Source organism: Danio aesculapii, unplaced genomic scaffold (assembly GCF_903798145.1).
Source record: "Danio aesculapii unplaced genomic scaffold, fDanAes4.1, whole genome shotgun sequence".
NCBI classification, from domain to species: Eukaryota; Metazoa; Chordata; class Actinopteri; order Cypriniformes; family Danionidae; genus Danio; species Danio aesculapii.
The window spans coordinates 32,501-50,526 of NW_026613717.1; the positions used below are offsets into that span (position 1 = coordinate 32,501).

Here is an 18,026-nt window from a genome sequence, read left to right on the forward strand (position 1 = left end):
TGCATTTTAAACATTAAATAAAAGTTTAAAGGTATTATTCTTTATTTCACATATTAAGGTTTTAGTTATGAAACTCCTGAAATAATTCTGCACAAATCCACAGATTTTCACCAAAATTCTCCACAGAAAGAGCAAATAAACGTCTGCAGATTCCGTCTGGCCCTGGCGATACGTCACCACTTAACAAGCGGATAGTAGCCTACATGACAACTTCCTAGTGCCTTATAATAGGGTACCTTCATGGCTTAGTCGGCTTATAAACACAGAATACAGCACACGCAAGATCAGATCTGGATCGGCACCAGCTGGCCGATACCTGATCCAGCACAAATATACGGTATAGAATTGATATCTGATCCAAGCATCGAGATCAGCGCGTCTCTAGTCTGTGTGTGTGTGTGTGTGTGTGTTTATTTTTGGGCTTTCTGCCTTTTTATTAAGAGGATAGAACAGAAATGAGACAGGAAGTGAAGTGGGGGAGAGAGGGGGTAGGGACGGGAAATGGTCTTGAGCCGGGACTCGAACTCGGGTTGCCCCGAAGTGCTACTGCACCACATCTCAGCGCACCAACCTTCAGGCTATTGCGCAGACGTGTGTGTGTTCAGTAACGGCGTGATATACCGAGCTGTGGATCAGGCCTGGAGTGTCTCCTGCTGTTCATCTACAGCTGCAGTTCTGATCATGTTAGTCCGGTTCTGCACTCACTGCACAGCACATTAAACACTCATTATAGATATATTAATATCACACTGATTACATGATAACGACTGATCCAGTGTGTGACTGAGCGCTTACACAGGATCTCTCAGTCTGAACAGTACACTTCATTTACATCATCAGTCTGGAGGAGCCTTCAGAAACACTCTGACCAGGACCTGCAGACCTGCTGACCAACACAACACTCCATCATCACTCCAGCTCTCAGCACTGTCCATCATCACTGTCCATCATCACTCCAGCTGTCGGGATTCAGCTTTATCTTATTATTACTCACCGTTTTGGACATTTTCCTCAAATAATGAAAGTTAGACACCCGAACGCTGGTCAGTCTCACACACACTCAGCAGTACTGACTGCAGTGTTGTCTGTGTAGGGAACTCACTCGATGAGACGCAGCCCGCGTCTGTGTGTGTGTGTGTATCTCGCTGGATCTCACACGGTTGTGTATATGGTCTGGCGTCTATGAGTGTGTGAGTGTGTGTGTGTGTGTGTGTTTCAGCCTCACCTCTGTGTAGAAGGTCTGAAACGCATCTTCTCCACTGCCGCCCGCCGCCATCTTGCTGCTGTCCGACGGCGGAAACACGTCATCACAAAATAAAAGTCCCCCGCTCATAAGACAAATGCGGTAAATTCAGTTTATTCTCCGCTGCGTCTGACTGTGAGCACAGCTGTAGAGGACTGTTTCACTGCATATACTAAAATTATCGGATGATTTATTCATGTGTTCATCATCTAAAATTCACTTCATTTCGATAGACAGTCTCCCCAATAAACATATAAAGTACTGTATATAACGCTTCCTTTAACCTCAAAAGCCTGACATTAGTCTGAGAGTTTCTTATATTCGCACTCACAGTGTGAATGAGCAGCACTGAGGAGAGCTGAAGGAGGCCAAATCTGTCACTGAAACAGAAATGAACATCTTCAGTGGCCTACATGCAGACGGACTCTTAATTTCAGTCAGCCAGCCCGACGGCTTCCGGTCAACTGTCTTCATTACAAACTCGGCGCATTTAAGATCTGTTTTCTTTAGAAATCAGTGATCTCCACTGCCTGATAGTTATACGATATAAAGTGGGTCTCAGACCGGACAAGAAGCCCTGCATTCAATTAAAATTCGCCTCACCGTATCTATAAAACATGACGGTGTATCTTACCTCAGTATTTTCAGTGGAGTGTCTGAACTCACCTGCTGATCCTGACGGCACTTACAGTCTCTCATCTTACTTTACACTTGAACAAATAAATGAATGCTGAAGTCTGTTTAACTGATTATAATTCCATTATAAGATCGATGCTGTAAAATAAACATTAAAATAGTCACATTAATCTGTCACGGAGGTTTATCATTAGCTGAAGAACACTAGCTGTGGATAAAGCCAGCTGGGAAGGGTAAACTAACAGGGACTTTTCATTCTAGTAGAGGATCAATACTCCAATCACACCAACACTGGATCAGCAGAAATCATCAAACTCCAGTTATTGTCAGATGTGTGTGTGTATGAGCACAACTGCAGACACACTGATGGACACGACGAACCCTGGAGCTTACCAGGACTGAGTCATGTGTCTGCAGTCGACTGTTGAAGAATACAACTAGAGAATAAAGAGATTCCAGGTAACTCTATTAGCCGTGGTCATCAGCTTTTGGAGAAGAGCTCTACATAAATATTCTAGAACTGCAGAGACGCAAACCTGGATCTGTTTAACTCCACATGAAGAAGATTTAGACCGTCCTATTAACCCTGAACTGAAGTAATAACTAGGCCCACACTGAATCTGTGCACGCAGAATTCTGCAGATCTTCACCCCATCATTAATTCTGTTTATTTACTGGAGTAAATGTGTGTAAATCTGTATTTATTCAGTTTATAAATTAATTACAGTAATATTGACTAATAATGTTGATCTGCTTTATCTATAATGCAGTGTGTACAGTAATATTCTCTGTCTTTTAGTAGAGATATTATATGAGAGATTTGCTTTGTTTACCAGATAAAGTGAATCTAATTGGATTTGCATTTTAAACATTAAATAAAAGTTTAAAGGTATTATTCTTTATTTCACATATTAAGGTTTTAGTTATGAAACTCCTGAAATAATTCTGCACAAATCCACAGATTTTCACCAAAATTCTCCACAGAAAGAGCAAAAAACTAGTATTAACCATCACCTGACACACACACACACACACGCGCGCGCACACGCACACACACACACGCACACACACACGTACACACACACACACACACACACAGCAGTGGAAGTTGCTCGATCGAGTTTTATTGAAACTGAACAAAATAAAAATAAAGTTATAAATACAAACATCAGGCCAGCGGCCGCAGCTCTTAAGGTAAGCCAGACCAAACCCTCACCAGCAAATCCCAATGGAAAACAGAACACATCTGAAGGTATAATATCAGTATATCAGTTTAAAAAACACAATCACTACTTCTAGAAATGCTAAACAGACACGGAAACAGCGGTCCTGCTGCTACAAAATGGGTTCTCCTTCTGGTGGATTCTTTTTTCCACTGCTGCAAAAAACAAAACAAACCAAAGGAAAGGAAGCTCTAGTCGACAGCCGTTATTTACACGCGAGTCCCTACGCCACTACTACTGAGAGGAGGAGGAGGAGGAGAGGAGCAGACGATGAGGACGAGGACACACATCTCTCCGGAAGGCCATTTCATGATTAGCGTCCTCAGACAGTCTTCTTTAAAACGTTCATCGTGATTTAAAACGAGGATGTGGGATAAAAGTGGCCCGTTTAAGACAAACGTCCCGCCGCCGCCGACACGCTCTGACTCTACGGGGATAGAAAAGTCAAACAAACACTGCTGGCCAATCAGGGTGCTGCTTCTGCAGGGGGCGGGGCTCTACTTCCACTGCTGGCCGTAGGAGTCCTGTGAGAACTCGAGCGAGTCGTTGCTGTAGCTGTATCCGCTGGAGTACTCGCCGCCCTGCTGCAGGGGCTGCTGCGCGATTGGCTGCGAGCCCCAGTTCTGCTGGTTGGTCTGCCGGCGTTTGGAGTCCGGCTGGTTGAACACGTCCGCCTTGCGTTTCCCGCCTACGTTCCCGCCGCGGTTTCCTCGTGCACCTCGAGTGCCGCGGCCCCGAGGAGGCTGGAAGGGTCCGCCGCGTCCACCCCGCCCACCTCGCCCTGCCCCCATCGGTGCCCCGCCCCTTGGAGGATACCCACCCCTCCCACGGGTGGGCGGTGCTGCGCGCCCTCTAGGGGGAGGCGGAGCTCCGCGGCTGCCGCGAGTGCCCCGCCCCCTCATTGAGTATCCATCGTCGTAACCGTAGTAGGGGTCGTCGTAGCCGCCTCTGTAGTCGTGGTAATCATAACCGCCATAGTAGTCGTCGTAGTATTCCTCGTAACCGTAGTAATCAGGAGGGTAGGCGTAACCACCTCGTCCACCACGCCCACGGCCACGCCCAGGAGGAGGCATACGAGGAGGAGGGTAGTAATAATAGTCATCATACCTGCAGAGGGGACATTCAGATTTAACCAGTATCAGCCAATGAGGAGCTGAGATACAGATACGGCTGGTGAGGAGTGTGTGTGTGTGAGAGAGAGAGAGAGAGAGAGAGAGAGTGTATGTGTAAGAGCATGTTAGTGTGTAAAAGCGTGTTTGAGAGAGTGTTAGTGTAAGAGTGTATGAATATAGTGCAAGTTAGTGTCTAAAATGTAGTGTGTGTGTGTGAGAGAGAGTGTGTGTGTGTGTCTGTCTCTCACCCTGTACTTCTGCTGGTCTGTCTGGCTGCTTGCCGCTCTTTTCTCTTCTTATCTGGAGGTTTCGCCAGCACAATCTCGATCTCCTCACCGCCCAGTTCTTTACCATTCATCTCCTGCATCGCCTGACACACACACACACACACACACACACACACACACACACACACACACACACACACACACACACACACACATATATATATATTTGTTCAAGGCATGCTGCTTGGATCTATCATAGCTGTTTACACCATCAGTTTAATCCTAATGTATTTCAGAGTAAACCTGGATTAGCCATAATCTCAGGGCTCCGCCAGGATAACCCCACATTCAGATTTCGGTGATTCTCCAAACATACACACACACACACACACACACACACACACACACACACTCTCTGCTCACCTTGACCGCAGCGTCGCGCTCCTCGAAGTGCACAAAGGCATAGTCCTTTAGCTTCTTCACGCGCTCCAGCTTCCCAAACTGGGAGAAGGTTTTCTCCAGCAGCTCCTCTGTGACTGGCGTGGCCAATTTACGCACAAACAGCACCTTCACCTGTGATTATTAAGAAGATTGCATGGTGATTATTACTCTGTAATGTGCTTGGTGATTATTGTGAAGAGTGTGTGGTGATTATTATTACGAAGAGTGCGCTGTGATTATTGTGAAGAGTGCGCGGTGATTATTGTGAAGAGTGCGCGGTGATTATTGTGAAGAGTGCGTGGTGATTATTGTGAAGAGTGCGCGGTGATTATTGTGAAGAGTGCGCGGTGATTATTGTGAAGAGTGCGCTGTGATTATTGTGAAGAGTGCGCGGTGATTATTGTGAAGAGTGCGCTGTGATTATTGTGAAGAGTGCGCGGTGATTATTGTGAAGAGTGCGCGGTGATTATTGTGAAGAGTGCGCTGTGATTATTGTGAAGAGTGCGCTGTGATTATTGTGAAGAGTGCGCGGTGATTATTGTGAAGAGTGCGCGGTGATTATTGTGAAGAGTGCGCGGTGATTATTGTGAAGAGTGCGCGGTGATTATTGTGAAGAGTGCGCGGTGATTATTGTGAAGAGTGCGCGGTGATTATTGTGAAGAGTGCGCGGTGATTATTGTGAAGAGTGCGCGGTGATTATTGTGAAGAGCGCGCGGTGATTATTGTGAAGAGCGCGCGGTGATTATTGTGAAGAGCGCGCGGTGATTATTGTGAAGAGCGCGCGGTGATTATTGTGAAGAGCGCGCGGTGATTATTGTGAAGAGCGCGCGGTGATTATTGTGAAGAGCGCGCGGTGATTATTGTGAAGAGCGCGCGGTGATTATTGTGAAGAGTGTGGTGATTATTGTGAAGAGTGTGGTGATTATTGTGAAGAGCGCGCGGTGATTATTGTGAAGAGCGCGCGGTGATTATTGTGAAGAGTGTGGTGATTATTGTGAAGAGTGTGGTGATTATTGTGAAGAGTGCGCGGTGATTATTGTGAAGAGTGCGCGGTGATTATTGTGAAGAGTGCGCGGTGATTATTGTGAAGAGTGCGCGGTGATTATTGTGAAGAGTGCGCGGTGATTATTGTGAAGAGTGCGCGGTGATTATTGTGAAGAGTGCGCGGTGATTATTGTGAAGAGTGCGCGGTGATTATTGTGAAGAGTGTGTGGTGATTATTATGAAGAGTGCGTGGTGATTATTGTGAAGAGTGCGTGGTGATTATTGTGAAGTGTGTGGTGATTATTGTGAAGAGTGCGTGGTGATTATTGTGAAGAGTGCGCGGTGATTATTGTGAAGAGCGCGCGGTGATTATTGTGAAGAGCGCGCGGTGATTATTGTGAAGAGTGCGTGGTGATTATTGTGAAGAGTGCGTGGTGATTATTGTGAAGTGTGTGGAGATTATTGTGAAGAGTGCGTGGTGATTATTGTGAAGAGTGCGCTGTGATTATTGTGAAGAGTGCGTGGTGATTATTGTGAAGAGTGCGTGGTGATTATTGTGAAGAGTGTGTGGTGATTAGTGAAGAGTGCGTGGTGATTATTGTGAAGTGTGTGGTGATTATTGTGAAGAGTGCGCTGTGATTATTGTGAAGAGTGTGTGGTGATTATTGTGAAGAGTGCGTGGTGATTATTGTGAAGAGTGCGCGGTGATTATTGTGAAGAGTGCGCTGTGATTATTGTGAAGAGTGCGCTGTGATTATTGTGAAGAGTGCGCTGTGATTATTGTGAAGAGTGCGCTGTGATTATTGTGAAGAGTGCGCTGTGATTATTGTGAAGAGTGCGCGGTGATTATTGTGAAGTGTGTGTGGTGATTATTGTGAAGAGTGCGAGGTGATTATTGTGAAGAGTGCGCGGTGATTATTGTGAAGAGTGCGCGGTGATTATTGTGAAGAGTGCGCGGTGATTATTGTGAAGTGTGTGTGGTGATTATTGTGAAGAGTGCGCGGTGATTATTGTGAAGAGTGCGCTGTGATTATTGTGAAGAGTGCGCGGTGATTATTGTGAAGTGTGTGTGGTGATTATTGTGAAGAGTGCGTGGTGATTATTGTGAAGAGTGCGCGGTGATTATTGTGAAGTGTGTGTGGTGATTATTGTGAAGAGTGCGCGGTGATTATTGTGAAGAGTGTGTGGTGATTATTGTGAAGAGTGCGCGGTGATTATTGTGAAGAGTGTGTGGTGATTATTGTGAAGAGTGCGCGGTGATTATTGTGAAGTGTGTGTGGTGATTATTGTGAAGAGTGCGCGGTGATTATTGTGAAGAGTGCGCTGTGATTATTGTGAAGAGTGCGCGGTGATTATTGTGAAGTGTGTGTGGTGATTATTGTGAAGAGTGCGTGGTGATTATTGTGAAGAGTGCGCGGTGATTATTGTGAAGAGTGCGCCGTGATTATTGTGAAGAGTGCGCGGTGATTATTGTGAAGAGTGCGTGGTGATTATTGTGAAGAGTGCGCTGTGATTATTGTGAAGAGTGTGGTGATTATTGTGAAGAGTGTGGTGATTATTGTGAAGAGTGCGCGGTGATTATTGTGAAGAGTGTGCGGTGATTATTGTGAAGAGTGTGTTGTGATTATTGTGAAGAGTGTGTTGTGATTATTGTGAAGTGTGTGTGGTGATTATTGTGAAGAGTGTGTGGTGATTATTGTGAAGAGTGCGTGGTGATTATTGTGAAGAGTGTGTGGTGATTATTGTGAAGTGTGTGTGGTGATTATTGTGAAGAGTGCGCTGTGATTATTGTGAAGTGTGTGTGGTGATTATTGTGAAGTGTGTGGTGATTATTGTGAAGAGTGTGGTGATTATTGTGAAGTGTGTGTGGTGATTATTGTGAAGTGTGTGGTGATTATTGTGAAGAGTGCGTGGTGATTATTGTGAAGAGTGTGTGGTGATTATTGTGAAGAGTGTGGTGATTATTGTGAAGAGTGCGTGGTGATTATTGTGAAGAGTGTGTGGTGATTATTGTGAAGAGTGTGGTGATTATTGTGAAGAGTGCGTGGTGATTATTGTGAAGAGTGCGCTGTGATTATTGTGAAGAGTGTGGTGATTATTGTGAAGAGTGTGGTGATTATTGTGAAGAGTGTGGTGATTATTGTGAAGAGTGCGTGGTGATTATTGTGAAGAGTGTGTTGTGATTATTGTGAAGAGTGTGGTGATTATTGTGAAGAGTGTGGTGATTATTGTGAAGAGTGCGCGGTGATTATTGTGAAGTGTGTGTGGTGATTATTGTGAAGAGTGTGTGGTGATTATTATGAAGAGTGTGTGGTGATTATTATGAAGAGTGTGTGGTGATTATTATGAAGAGTGCGTGGTGATTATTGTGAAGAGTGTGGTGATTATTGTGAAGAGTGTGTGGAGATTATTGTGAAGAGTGTGTGGTGATTATTATGAAGAGTGCGTGGTGATTATTATGAAGAGTGCGTGGTGATTATTGTGAAGAGTGTGGTGATTATTGTGAAGAGTGTGTGGTGATTATTATGAAGAGTGTGTGGTGATTATTATGAAGAGTGCGTGGTGATTATTGTGAAGAGTGTGGTGATTATTGTGAAGAGTGTGTGGTGATTATTGTGAAGAGTGTGGTGATTATTGTGAAGAGTGCGTGGTGATTATTGTGAAGAGTGCGCTGTGATTATTGTGAAGAGTGTGGTGATTATTGTGAAGAGTGTGGTGATTATTGTGAAGAGTGCGCGGTGATTATTGTGAAGAGTGCGCGGTGATTATTGTGAAGAGTGTGTGGTGATTATTATGAAGAGTGTGTGGTGATTATTATGAAGAGTGTGTGGTGATTATTATGAAGAGTGCGTGGTGATTATTGTGAAGAGTGTGGTGATTATTGTGAAGAGTGTGTGGAGATTATTGTGAAGAGTGTGTGGTGATTATTGTGAAGTGTGTGTGGTGATTATTGTGAAGAGTGCGCTGTGATTATTGTGAAGTGTGTGTGGTGATTATTGTGAAGTGTGTGGTGATTATTGTGAAGAGTGCGTGGTGATTATTGTGAAGAGTGTGTGGTGATTATTGTGAAGAGTGCGTGGTTATTATTGTGAAGAGTGTGTGGTGATTATTGTGAAGAGTGCGCTGTGATTATTGTGAAGTGTGTGTGGTGATTATTGTGAAGTCTGACCTTTGCCATGACCTCGGGGTCGGGTTCAGCCACTGGGTCGGCCCACTCCACCGTCACGGGGTTTCCCCAAACCTTCACCTTCCCGCTCATCAGCCGGCGACGCGCCTGAGCTGCAGATTTATGATCCTCGTACTCCAGGAAACAGAAACCACGATTCTTCTTCTTATCGTCCGGCTGCGTGTAGAGGATCACCTCTTGCAGACCCTCTGAACAATCAAACAACACATCAGACACACAATCCAACCCTCTCAACACACAAACACAGCACATCAGACACACAAGAACACACAGCTTCACCTGTGACTTTGCCGAAGTCCTCCAGGATGCTCTCGCGGGTCTTGTTTTTGGGGATGGACCCCACGAACAGACGGTTGTTGGCCACAGAGATGCAGACACCCAGATATTTGCCCGAGCGGATCTCATAGTTGTCACACTGCAGAAAACACACTTCCGTTAATAACTGCTGAAGGTCTGTTGTTTCAGATTATGCTCTCGTTTATAACATTGTGTCACAGAATAGATTGTTTACAGTAATACTTTCCTCATTTACATGCGTGTGATATTACACATATTACAGGGATGCAGACTGAAAGATCCAGAACAGAGAACGCTGCAAACTTCATATTATTATGTTTACATCTAGCATTATTTTGCAGTATTTTTCATTGTTATCTTGAGTTGTTCGAGTTTAAAGTGTTTTATATTTAAGTTTTTATTTTATATTTCTATCTTTTAATCAAACATTTGCCATAAAGTTGTAATTAAAGTGAGTGATACGATCACATGTGAATGAGCAGATATCAGAGTTTAAAATGTAAAAATGAACAGATCTCTTGCAGGTGGTGTACATGGGCTATTAAAATAACTGGATTTACAGCAATGGTGCTATATCACGATACGTATTATCAGGATAAGAGATTTGTGTTAGCGCTCAGCCCCCAAACTAATCAGGTTTCTCAGAGCACGAGCATTGTGATATCACTGTCTGTGTGTGTGTGTGTGTGTGTGTGTGTGGGGCGCACCAGTTTGACAGCCTCCTGCGCTGCATCTTTACTGCAGAAGGTGATGAAGGCGTATCCGCGGTTCTGGCCCGTCAGAGGGTCCATCATCAGCCGCAGGTCCCAGATGGAGCCCGCCTTCTCAAATAGAGGAACCAGCTCATCCTCATACAGGTCACGCGGGATCTTACCCACAAACACCTGCAGAGAGAGAGAGAGAGAGAGAGAGAGAGAGGGGGGGGGAGGAAGAGAGAGAGAGGGGGAGGGAGGGAGAGAGAGTGAGAGAGAGAGAGAGAGAGAGAGAGAGAGAGGAGAGAGAGAGAGAGGTCAGCTCAAACACTCATCACAGAGAGCAACTGTTTGTTTGTTTGTTTGTTTATTGCCACTTCAGCATCATATATGTATCTCTAGTGAAGATCAGCACAGATGATCAGGAACATGTTTCCTATGATAAACACCTTAAAGTTCCTCTGGTGATCCAGTTTTACCATCAAGTATAAAACGCTGGTCTTTAAAACTTCACACTCTAATGGAAGACGGTGAGAGACGCTTGGAGAGAGTGTGTGTGTGTGTGTGTGTGTGTACCTCAGTGCCGATACCGGGCTGCGGGCCGGAGAACACCTCCTCAGGGGGCGGCCCGCCATACTTCCGCTGACCGGTGGTGACATCCAGTGTGTATCCGGTCCTATCCAGCAGAGCCTGAGAGAGAGAGAGAGAGAGAGAGAGAGAGAGAGAGAGAGATAGTCAGTATGAACACGTGCGCACATGCACACACACACACGCACGCACGCACGCACGCACACACACCTTGATCTTGGTCTCGTCGGGGCCTTTGCTGGACTCCTGCACTTTATTGCCCTGCTTCTCCCGCTGCCTGTAGGTCTTCATGACGCCGCACAGGAACGCACTCTTATTCTGTAGAACAGCACAGGTGTAAGAAGGTGAACAGGTGAGTGTGTGTGTGTGTGTGTGTGTGTGTGTGTGTGCACGCGCACCTGCACGTGTGAGAGATCAGACTCCTTGAACTGCTGCAGCACAGACAGAGCTCCTTCCTCATTAAACTCACGCAGCGCATCCAGAGCACGCTCGTCCAGATCCGCATACGCCACCAGACCTGCAGACACACACGCACGCACACACACGCACGCACGCACGCGCACACACACACACACACAATCAAACATTCGTAAACACACAATCATGAACACAACCAATCAAACACACACACACAGTGATTAGATGCGGTCTTCAGATGCTGCGGTACACACACGTGTATAGCTGTGACTGTGAACATGTTGGCTCTGTTGAGCACAGAAACACAGAGGGCCGTCAGACAGCAGCAGAGACAGCGCAGGCTCGACTGTAGTCCACCACTGCTGTGATTAGAACTGTGCTCAGTAAAGTCAGGACACAGAGGGAGCGCTTCAGTCCGCTTCTGAAACACTCATCTACTGACTGCAGTGTGTTTCTGCTGCTCGATTGGTCAGATCACCTGTCAATCACACAGCTGGGCGGAGCCGCTTCTAGAACTGATTGTTTGTAATTAATTGTTATTAATATTATTACGTACCGTGCTCCGCAGACTCACCGGTCTGGAAGATGTTGTCCAGGCTCTCGGCCACCTTCTGGGGCAGACCCGCGTCCAGCAGCGCCTGATAGTTCTCTGAGTGGGGGGCCGTCACCTCCATGGGCTCCTCTTCCTCCTTCAGCAGAACAGAGCTGCCGTTCACCTCTGCGGCCATTACTGATGCACACACACACACACACACACACACACACACACACACACACACACACACAGGTTATTTATTTATTTCTCCTCCATCTTTTATGTTTAATGTTCTGTATTTTGTATACACACACAGATATAGTAAATGTTTATTGTATTACTCTGAATGTGATAATATTCTACACTGTTATACATCACATTCAGCTTTAACATCATCATCATCAATAAAGCAATGTGAACTTTACATAAAGAATGAGAAATATCACAACATCTGAAAACTACACACCGCATAAACTACTGACACACTTCAGTAAATCACCTCAAACAAAACACGCTAATAATGGTAAATTACACGCATGTAAACATACACAATAACTCGAGGAGCGCATGCTGAACTGATCACTTCACGAGGCCTGCAGACTGAAGCTCAGAACAGACAAAGAGCAGGCGACGGAGCTCTACTGACACACACACACACACACACACACAGAGGAAAGAGCGCGTATTTACACACGTGACCCCGCGGAGGAAAACATCAAAGCAGTGATGCGACGCTGACAGAAACACACACACACGTGCTCACACTGATCAAACACACACACACACAGTCAGACGGTGACCGCCCCCCTCGCGCATGAGGCTAACAGCACGAGATGCTAACCCGCATGCATGTGTGCTCATTCGCCCTCGTAGCGACCCGTTGTCGGTCTGGAACTCACGTGTGACGCCCGTTACCGGTCACACCCCCACAACTTACACTAAAGCCCCGTTGAAGCGGCAAACAGGACAGATGGAGATTCCCGCGCGCGCGAGGCCTACAGCGGCGCCAGACAGACACAATTCAAACCTACAGACCCGCCAACAACACCCGCCGCCGCGCGCACTCACCGTGATAATGTGGACCGGGCGGCACGGGGAGCTGTAGAGCGCGGTCAGTCCCGGTTCATCAACGGCAGAACTCACGGTAAATCACAGTAAAAGCACTAGAGATGAACCCACGAGACAGAGCGAGACGGTCCCGTCGCTCAAACAACAGCGCCACTTCCTCGCGCGGCGGACCGCCTGCGTCACCACGCGCGGGAGCGAGCACGCACTGGGCGGGGCCGGGGACGAATTTTAAAAATCTAATAAAAGCAGCAGTTACATGTGTTAGAATAAGGTTATGTGTGTGATAAAATATATAATCAGAGAAAATGAGTGATGTGCCATAAATAAAGGATTCTGTGCCATTACAGCAGTTATTTTAATTAACGAAACGCCTCACACATATTCAGGACAATAAAGGAGACGAGCACTGGGGCTAAAACATTACCAAAACACACAATAGATAATAAAATATATAATATAATAAATATTACATAAATATAACACGAGAAAATAACAGAAATTATGCTGTTTTAATGAAACAACAAATCTAATCTGAGCGGCAGTGTTTTACTTAATAAAGAAACGCCTTTTACACATATTCTGGACAATAAGACACACACTCGGGGGAAACACAGAACTGACTAATGAAATAGGAGGAAATAAGATTAATTATGCTGTTGTAATCAATCAAAAATAAAACCCGAGACTTTACCCTGTTGTCTGGGAGCGCGCAAATGTTGCGCATGCGCCTCGGGGATGTTTTGTTCAGCTAACAATAAAGCGCTGCTCATATTAATAAGATTGGATATTAATATTTAATAAGGGGTACACTGGGGTATTTGTCCACAGATGAATGATGATAAGCCCCAACCGAATTATCAGGACCTCGTGGCGCAACGGTAGCGCGTCTGACTCCAGATCAGAAGGTTGCGTGTTCAAATCACGTCGGGGTCAAAATATTATACTATTTACATTTAAACAATAATCAATACCTGATCAATAATACCTCCATCTGTAACATTTACTGACTCCTTAGCCTTATCTGAAACATAAACAACCAACAGAGGAAGAGTGTGTGAACACAGGGTTAAACACACCGCTCATCACTGCTAATCTAATATACAACAGTTCTAAATGCAGTGATTAAACCTCCAGCTAATGCTCATTTATACTAATACTTTCAATTTAAACATTTAATTTGCTGTCATTACTGTATTTGATATTTATTAGTTCCCCATACAGCCACAGATGGTGCTCAGCTAAAGCCTCCCGCTAATGTCCAACAGTCCATTACAGTGTTTATATTCCTCATGATCATGTGTCTGTAATGCTGCTCAGAGACATGGAAATACTTTCATTAAAGCCATTATGAACTGCTGGTCTACTAGATTTAGACTTCTGCTAAAGTATATATCTATTATGATGGTCCTTATTATGTATTTTGTTGACTGAAGCTGCGGTCACACTGGACTTTTCTCCCCATAGACTTCCATTCATACGCAGGTGAATGTGCCAGATCAGAAGCGACCGCTGCGCTGGAAACTTCAAGCTTGGTGAACTCTGACCTGTGAAATCGCATCACTTGGTTGCGTTAGAGCAATGGAAGGCCCAAACATGACCTCTCTGGACAGAAATGTCAAATTTGGACCAATCGCTGGCTTTTTTTAATGTCTAATTATGCTGTTTAATCCCGCCCCTTTCCCAACACCATCCAACAGAATTTCACACACACACAAACTCTAGTGACCGCAGCTGGAGTTACTCTGCACCTACACACAAACTAATTACCAGAGTACATGTCAACCTATACAGAACAGTAGAACTGATTAGCATGTACCGCTGCAGTGCATCTCATCATACTCAACAGAACATGTTAAAGTGAGCCACAAAGTAAAGTCATGATAATCAATAATCACTGAAAATCAAATGCAGAGTCAGGGATGATAAAGTGTGTGTTATTGAAGAGAAAGGAACACATTTGGTCATCATTCAGTAAAGAACTGCTGCAATCAACATCAGAGTAAAGAGAAAGCATCACTGCATGATCCACACGGGTCCACTCAAACATCAAGAGATTTATTGATCATCCATCAGGACCCACACATAGGAAAGGCAATAATCGAGCTACAGAGGCAGACTCGGGCTGTGTTTGTGAAGCTGGACGGAGGTGTGTGTGTGTGTGTGTGTTCTTCAGTCGTCGTGTTTGAGTTTGCGGATCTTGCCCTTGTGTCTGTCGATCTCTCTCTGCAGACGCTCGATCTCCTTCTTATGATGGTCGATCTCCTCCTCGTGGTGTTTCTTCAGCACTGCCAGCTGCTCCTTCTCCTTCTGCCTGTCTCACACACACACACACACACACACACACACACACACCCTTATTATTAATAAATTACACTATTATTATTATTATTATTATTATTATTATTATTATTACTATTATTATTATTGTGTCCTCAAACTGACTTGAAGTAGCGCTCCTCCTCTGCTGCCTCCTTTCTCCCGAACGGTCCTCCGGCCTCACGCACTGATCCGCCCCCGCCGCCACCTTTACCTGCACCCTTACCCAGCTCACCCAGCTGCACACACACACACAGAGAGAGAGATGAGCGCTCCACAACTGTTATCTGACTGTCACACACTTCATTAATGCATATATTCAAAAACCAGATTAAAATGAAGCATAGAGTTTTATCTGGAAACATCACTCTACAGCCGTCCAGCGCTCACTCTGAATTAAAGGCTGGAACTCAGGTAATACAAATAAAGCAAATACAACAACGGCATCTGAGAAATTATGAAAGCTCTACCATAAAGGACACTGGCCATACAAGCACACACACACACACACACACACACACACACACACACACACACACAAGTGTGTTCAAATTAATAAAAAAAATTAACTAAAATCACACTTTTTTTTATTTAATTAATCGATTAATCGCATTTATAAGACTGAAACTTGTAATTTTGGGAATTTAAATAAAAAAATAATGTAAACGCGACAAAAAACTATTTAAATTCAAAATCTGATTGTTTTAACATACCTGCAATAAAACATCAAGATCCTCAAACTGTTGGCTTGACGGCCATATTTATTACAGAAATAAACACACAGACATGCAAGCGCCATGTGAATTTCAAAACAATCAACGCCAATAAAGAAAAGTTCATGTTGGATTCTGAGCGGACTGCAGAAAAATGCCAAAATACAGGCATTGCAGATATGTAAATTAGAAGATAATAATAATAATAATAATAATAATAATAATAATAATAATAATAATAAAGTGTTAAATACAAACAATTGTACAATGCGCACAGTACAGCGCACCCGGTGAGTGACTCCCTTCAGATTAATCAACATGTACGATCACGTTCATCAAATTAGCTTAAACTATATTTTACGAGCAACGACCCTGACACAGCAACGTGAAGCAGACGCTTTACAAAAGTTACATGTAAAGGAGAGAAACACGTCAAGCTTAATGACACACATGACGGCTGAAGAAATCATCTTAAAGGCAGAGGAACGCGCCGTCTCACCACATCATCTGAGCTTCACTGAGTACATTTACATGGACACCAATACTCTGATATTAATCTGATTAAGACTATACTCTGATTAAGACTATACTCTGATTAAGACTATACTCTGATTAAGAGTCGACCATGTAAACAGCGATTTCTGATTATCTTAAAGGACCACCGAGTCACCAAATGCAGAGGTTTTTCTTTCCACTCAGCATGCGGTATCTGATTCCATTAAAACAAAAGTCGAAAGATTAAAAGTGAAACACACGAAGCTTAAATGAAGCTCTGGAGGAAACGCTGGACAGTGTGCTGATGCGACATTCATTGTTTTATACTGAATATCTTCTAAAACTCTTAGTCTTTTCTATACTTCTTTACACGTTGAGCACACGTCGACCACAACAGAAAAGAGAAAACTGCAGCTGCATTCATGGTTTTTACACGTTAAATATTTCAGGTTAATTGCACGCATTAATGCACTCATTTAGAAAGCACTACTTTCTAAATTCTGATTTAAATCTCCTATAATTAAACCAGCAAGTGCTTTCATTCCTCAAATTGTGTCACCATGTTTACAGATGGGGATTCATTTCAATGATACATTTACTACTGCTGTATTTTAATAGTGTTTTCCTGCTACACACACACACACACACGCACACACACACACACACACACACACACACACACACACACACACACACACACACACGCGCGCACACACACGCACACACACACACACACACACACACACACACACACACACACACACACACACACACACACACACACACACACACACACACACACACACACACACACCTGGTCGGCGCCCATGCGGATGTGCGAGCTGAAGAAGCCTCTCCTGAGCAGAAGGCGAGCCATGATCCCCAAACTCTGCTCCTCCACTCACTATTTGTCCTTGTGCGGATCGGAACACGGAAGCACGCGACCGGAGAGCAAACGGGACCGTGCTTCAGCGCGCGGGCCGTCAGCGCCACCCGCCGCCCGGAGACCAGCCGCACCGCGCATGCGAGAACTCGCTGACCGCGGCGCTTTGTTTGCGCCTAATGGCCGTCCGCGGAGTCTGCGTCCCTTCATGTTCATTATGTAACGAAGTAAATAACATTAAACACTCCAGGAATAAAGGAGCTCCTCTGTAGCTTTACAGGTGATGATTGAACTAATAAATAGGGTAGATTTGTCCGATATAAAGCAGAGTCTGCTGTCCTGAAGAGAAAAACCGGTGTATTATAGTCCAGCTGAATAAGAGGCAATACATGCTCCAGTGCAGAATAACACACACATATAACATCTGTCAGCTTTAGTAAGAATAAATGAGTGCTTATACATATGTATGGACTTTGAAAAGCTCAGTTTTATATGGATATCTCCTTATATCTCCTTCAGCTCCTGTTAGAAATCATTCTGTGAAATTTCAGTCCATATATTCTATTCTGTAAACCTGAACACGGGCTTCTGCTGTCAAAAATCCCCTTCTCTTATTATGTTTGCCTCTGGGTTGTTCTGTTTTCTTTTCAGCTAAATAGTAATTCTATATTGTGCTTTACTGAGTTTATTTATTTCTGTCAAATTCTGTTATGTTTAATGTTATTCCATTTAATTTCACTATATGGACTTAACCACGCCTCACTTTACCTCCTTAACTAATCACCTCCTCTCTGAAACTTACTGAAGGCAGGCCAGCCCTCTAGCACTGTTCTTCTCGTTCTCTCGAACCCACGCTCTCTCCCTCTATGTCCTCGCTCCTATAATCCTATAACCCTCTCTTCCCTCATAGGTTGACTCGGGGGTCCATTCATTCATTCATTTATTCATTCATTTTCTTTTCAGTTAAGT

General features: G+C 44.5%; 3 protein-coding genes and 1 non-coding gene across 6 annotated transcripts in view; 1 reads left to right on the plus strand and 3 right to left on the minus strand.

The window, feature by feature from the left end:
* dnajc8 (DnaJ (Hsp40) homolog, subfamily C, member 8) overlaps positions 1-1,303 on the minus strand; it is a 6,032-nt gene extending 4,729 nt beyond the window's left edge. For both annotated transcript variants that reach the window (XM_056452623.1, XM_056452622.1), the window contains exon 1: positions 1,226-1,303. In XM_056452623.1, coding sequence (XP_056308598.1) covers positions 1,226-1,276 — 51 coding nt within the window. In that variant the 5' untranslated portion in view covers positions 1,277-1,303. The remainder of the gene's footprint in view (positions 1-1,225) is intronic.
* Positions 1,304-2,981: 1,678 nt separating this feature from the next.
* On the minus strand, positions 2,982-12,827 carry hnrnpr (heterogeneous nuclear ribonucleoprotein R). 2 transcript variants are annotated; one of them, XM_056452620.1, is made up of 11 exons: positions 12,651-12,827; positions 11,622-11,777; positions 11,029-11,147; positions 10,841-10,948; positions 10,619-10,732; positions 10,058-10,234; positions 9,333-9,468; positions 9,036-9,241; positions 4,865-5,014; positions 4,463-4,584; positions 2,982-4,209 (listed from the first exon to the last, which is right to left on the minus strand). In XM_056452620.1, exons 2-11 carry the CDS (start codon positions 11,773-11,775, stop codon positions 3,600-3,602), a joined length of 1,896 nt encoding a protein of 631 aa, XP_056308595.1. In that variant the 5' UTR covers positions 11,776-11,777; positions 12,651-12,827; the 3' UTR covers positions 2,982-3,599. The 2 variants fall into 2 exon arrangements, with proteins under 2 accessions (XP_056308595.1, XP_056308594.1); XM_056452619.1 differs by having other exon boundaries at positions 11,604-11,777.
* Positions 12,828-13,511: 684 nt separating this feature from the next.
* Positions 13,512-13,583, plus strand: trnaw-cca (transfer RNA tryptophan (anticodon CCA)). The gene has a single exon. It is a non-coding gene; the product is annotated as a tRNA-Trp (tRNA).
* A 1,101-nt stretch (positions 13,584-14,684) lies between these two features.
* atp5if1a (ATP synthase inhibitory factor subunit 1a) lies at positions 14,685-17,133 on the minus strand. Its single transcript, XM_056452621.1, has 3 exons — positions 16,989-17,133; positions 15,093-15,205; positions 14,685-14,961 (listed from the first exon to the last, which is right to left on the minus strand). The coding sequence occupies exons 1-3, from the start codon at positions 17,049-17,051 to the stop codon at positions 14,820-14,822; spliced, it is 318 nt and encodes a 105-aa protein (XP_056308596.1). The 5' UTR covers positions 17,052-17,133; the 3' UTR covers positions 14,685-14,819.
* Positions 17,134-18,026: the final 893 nt, after the last annotated feature.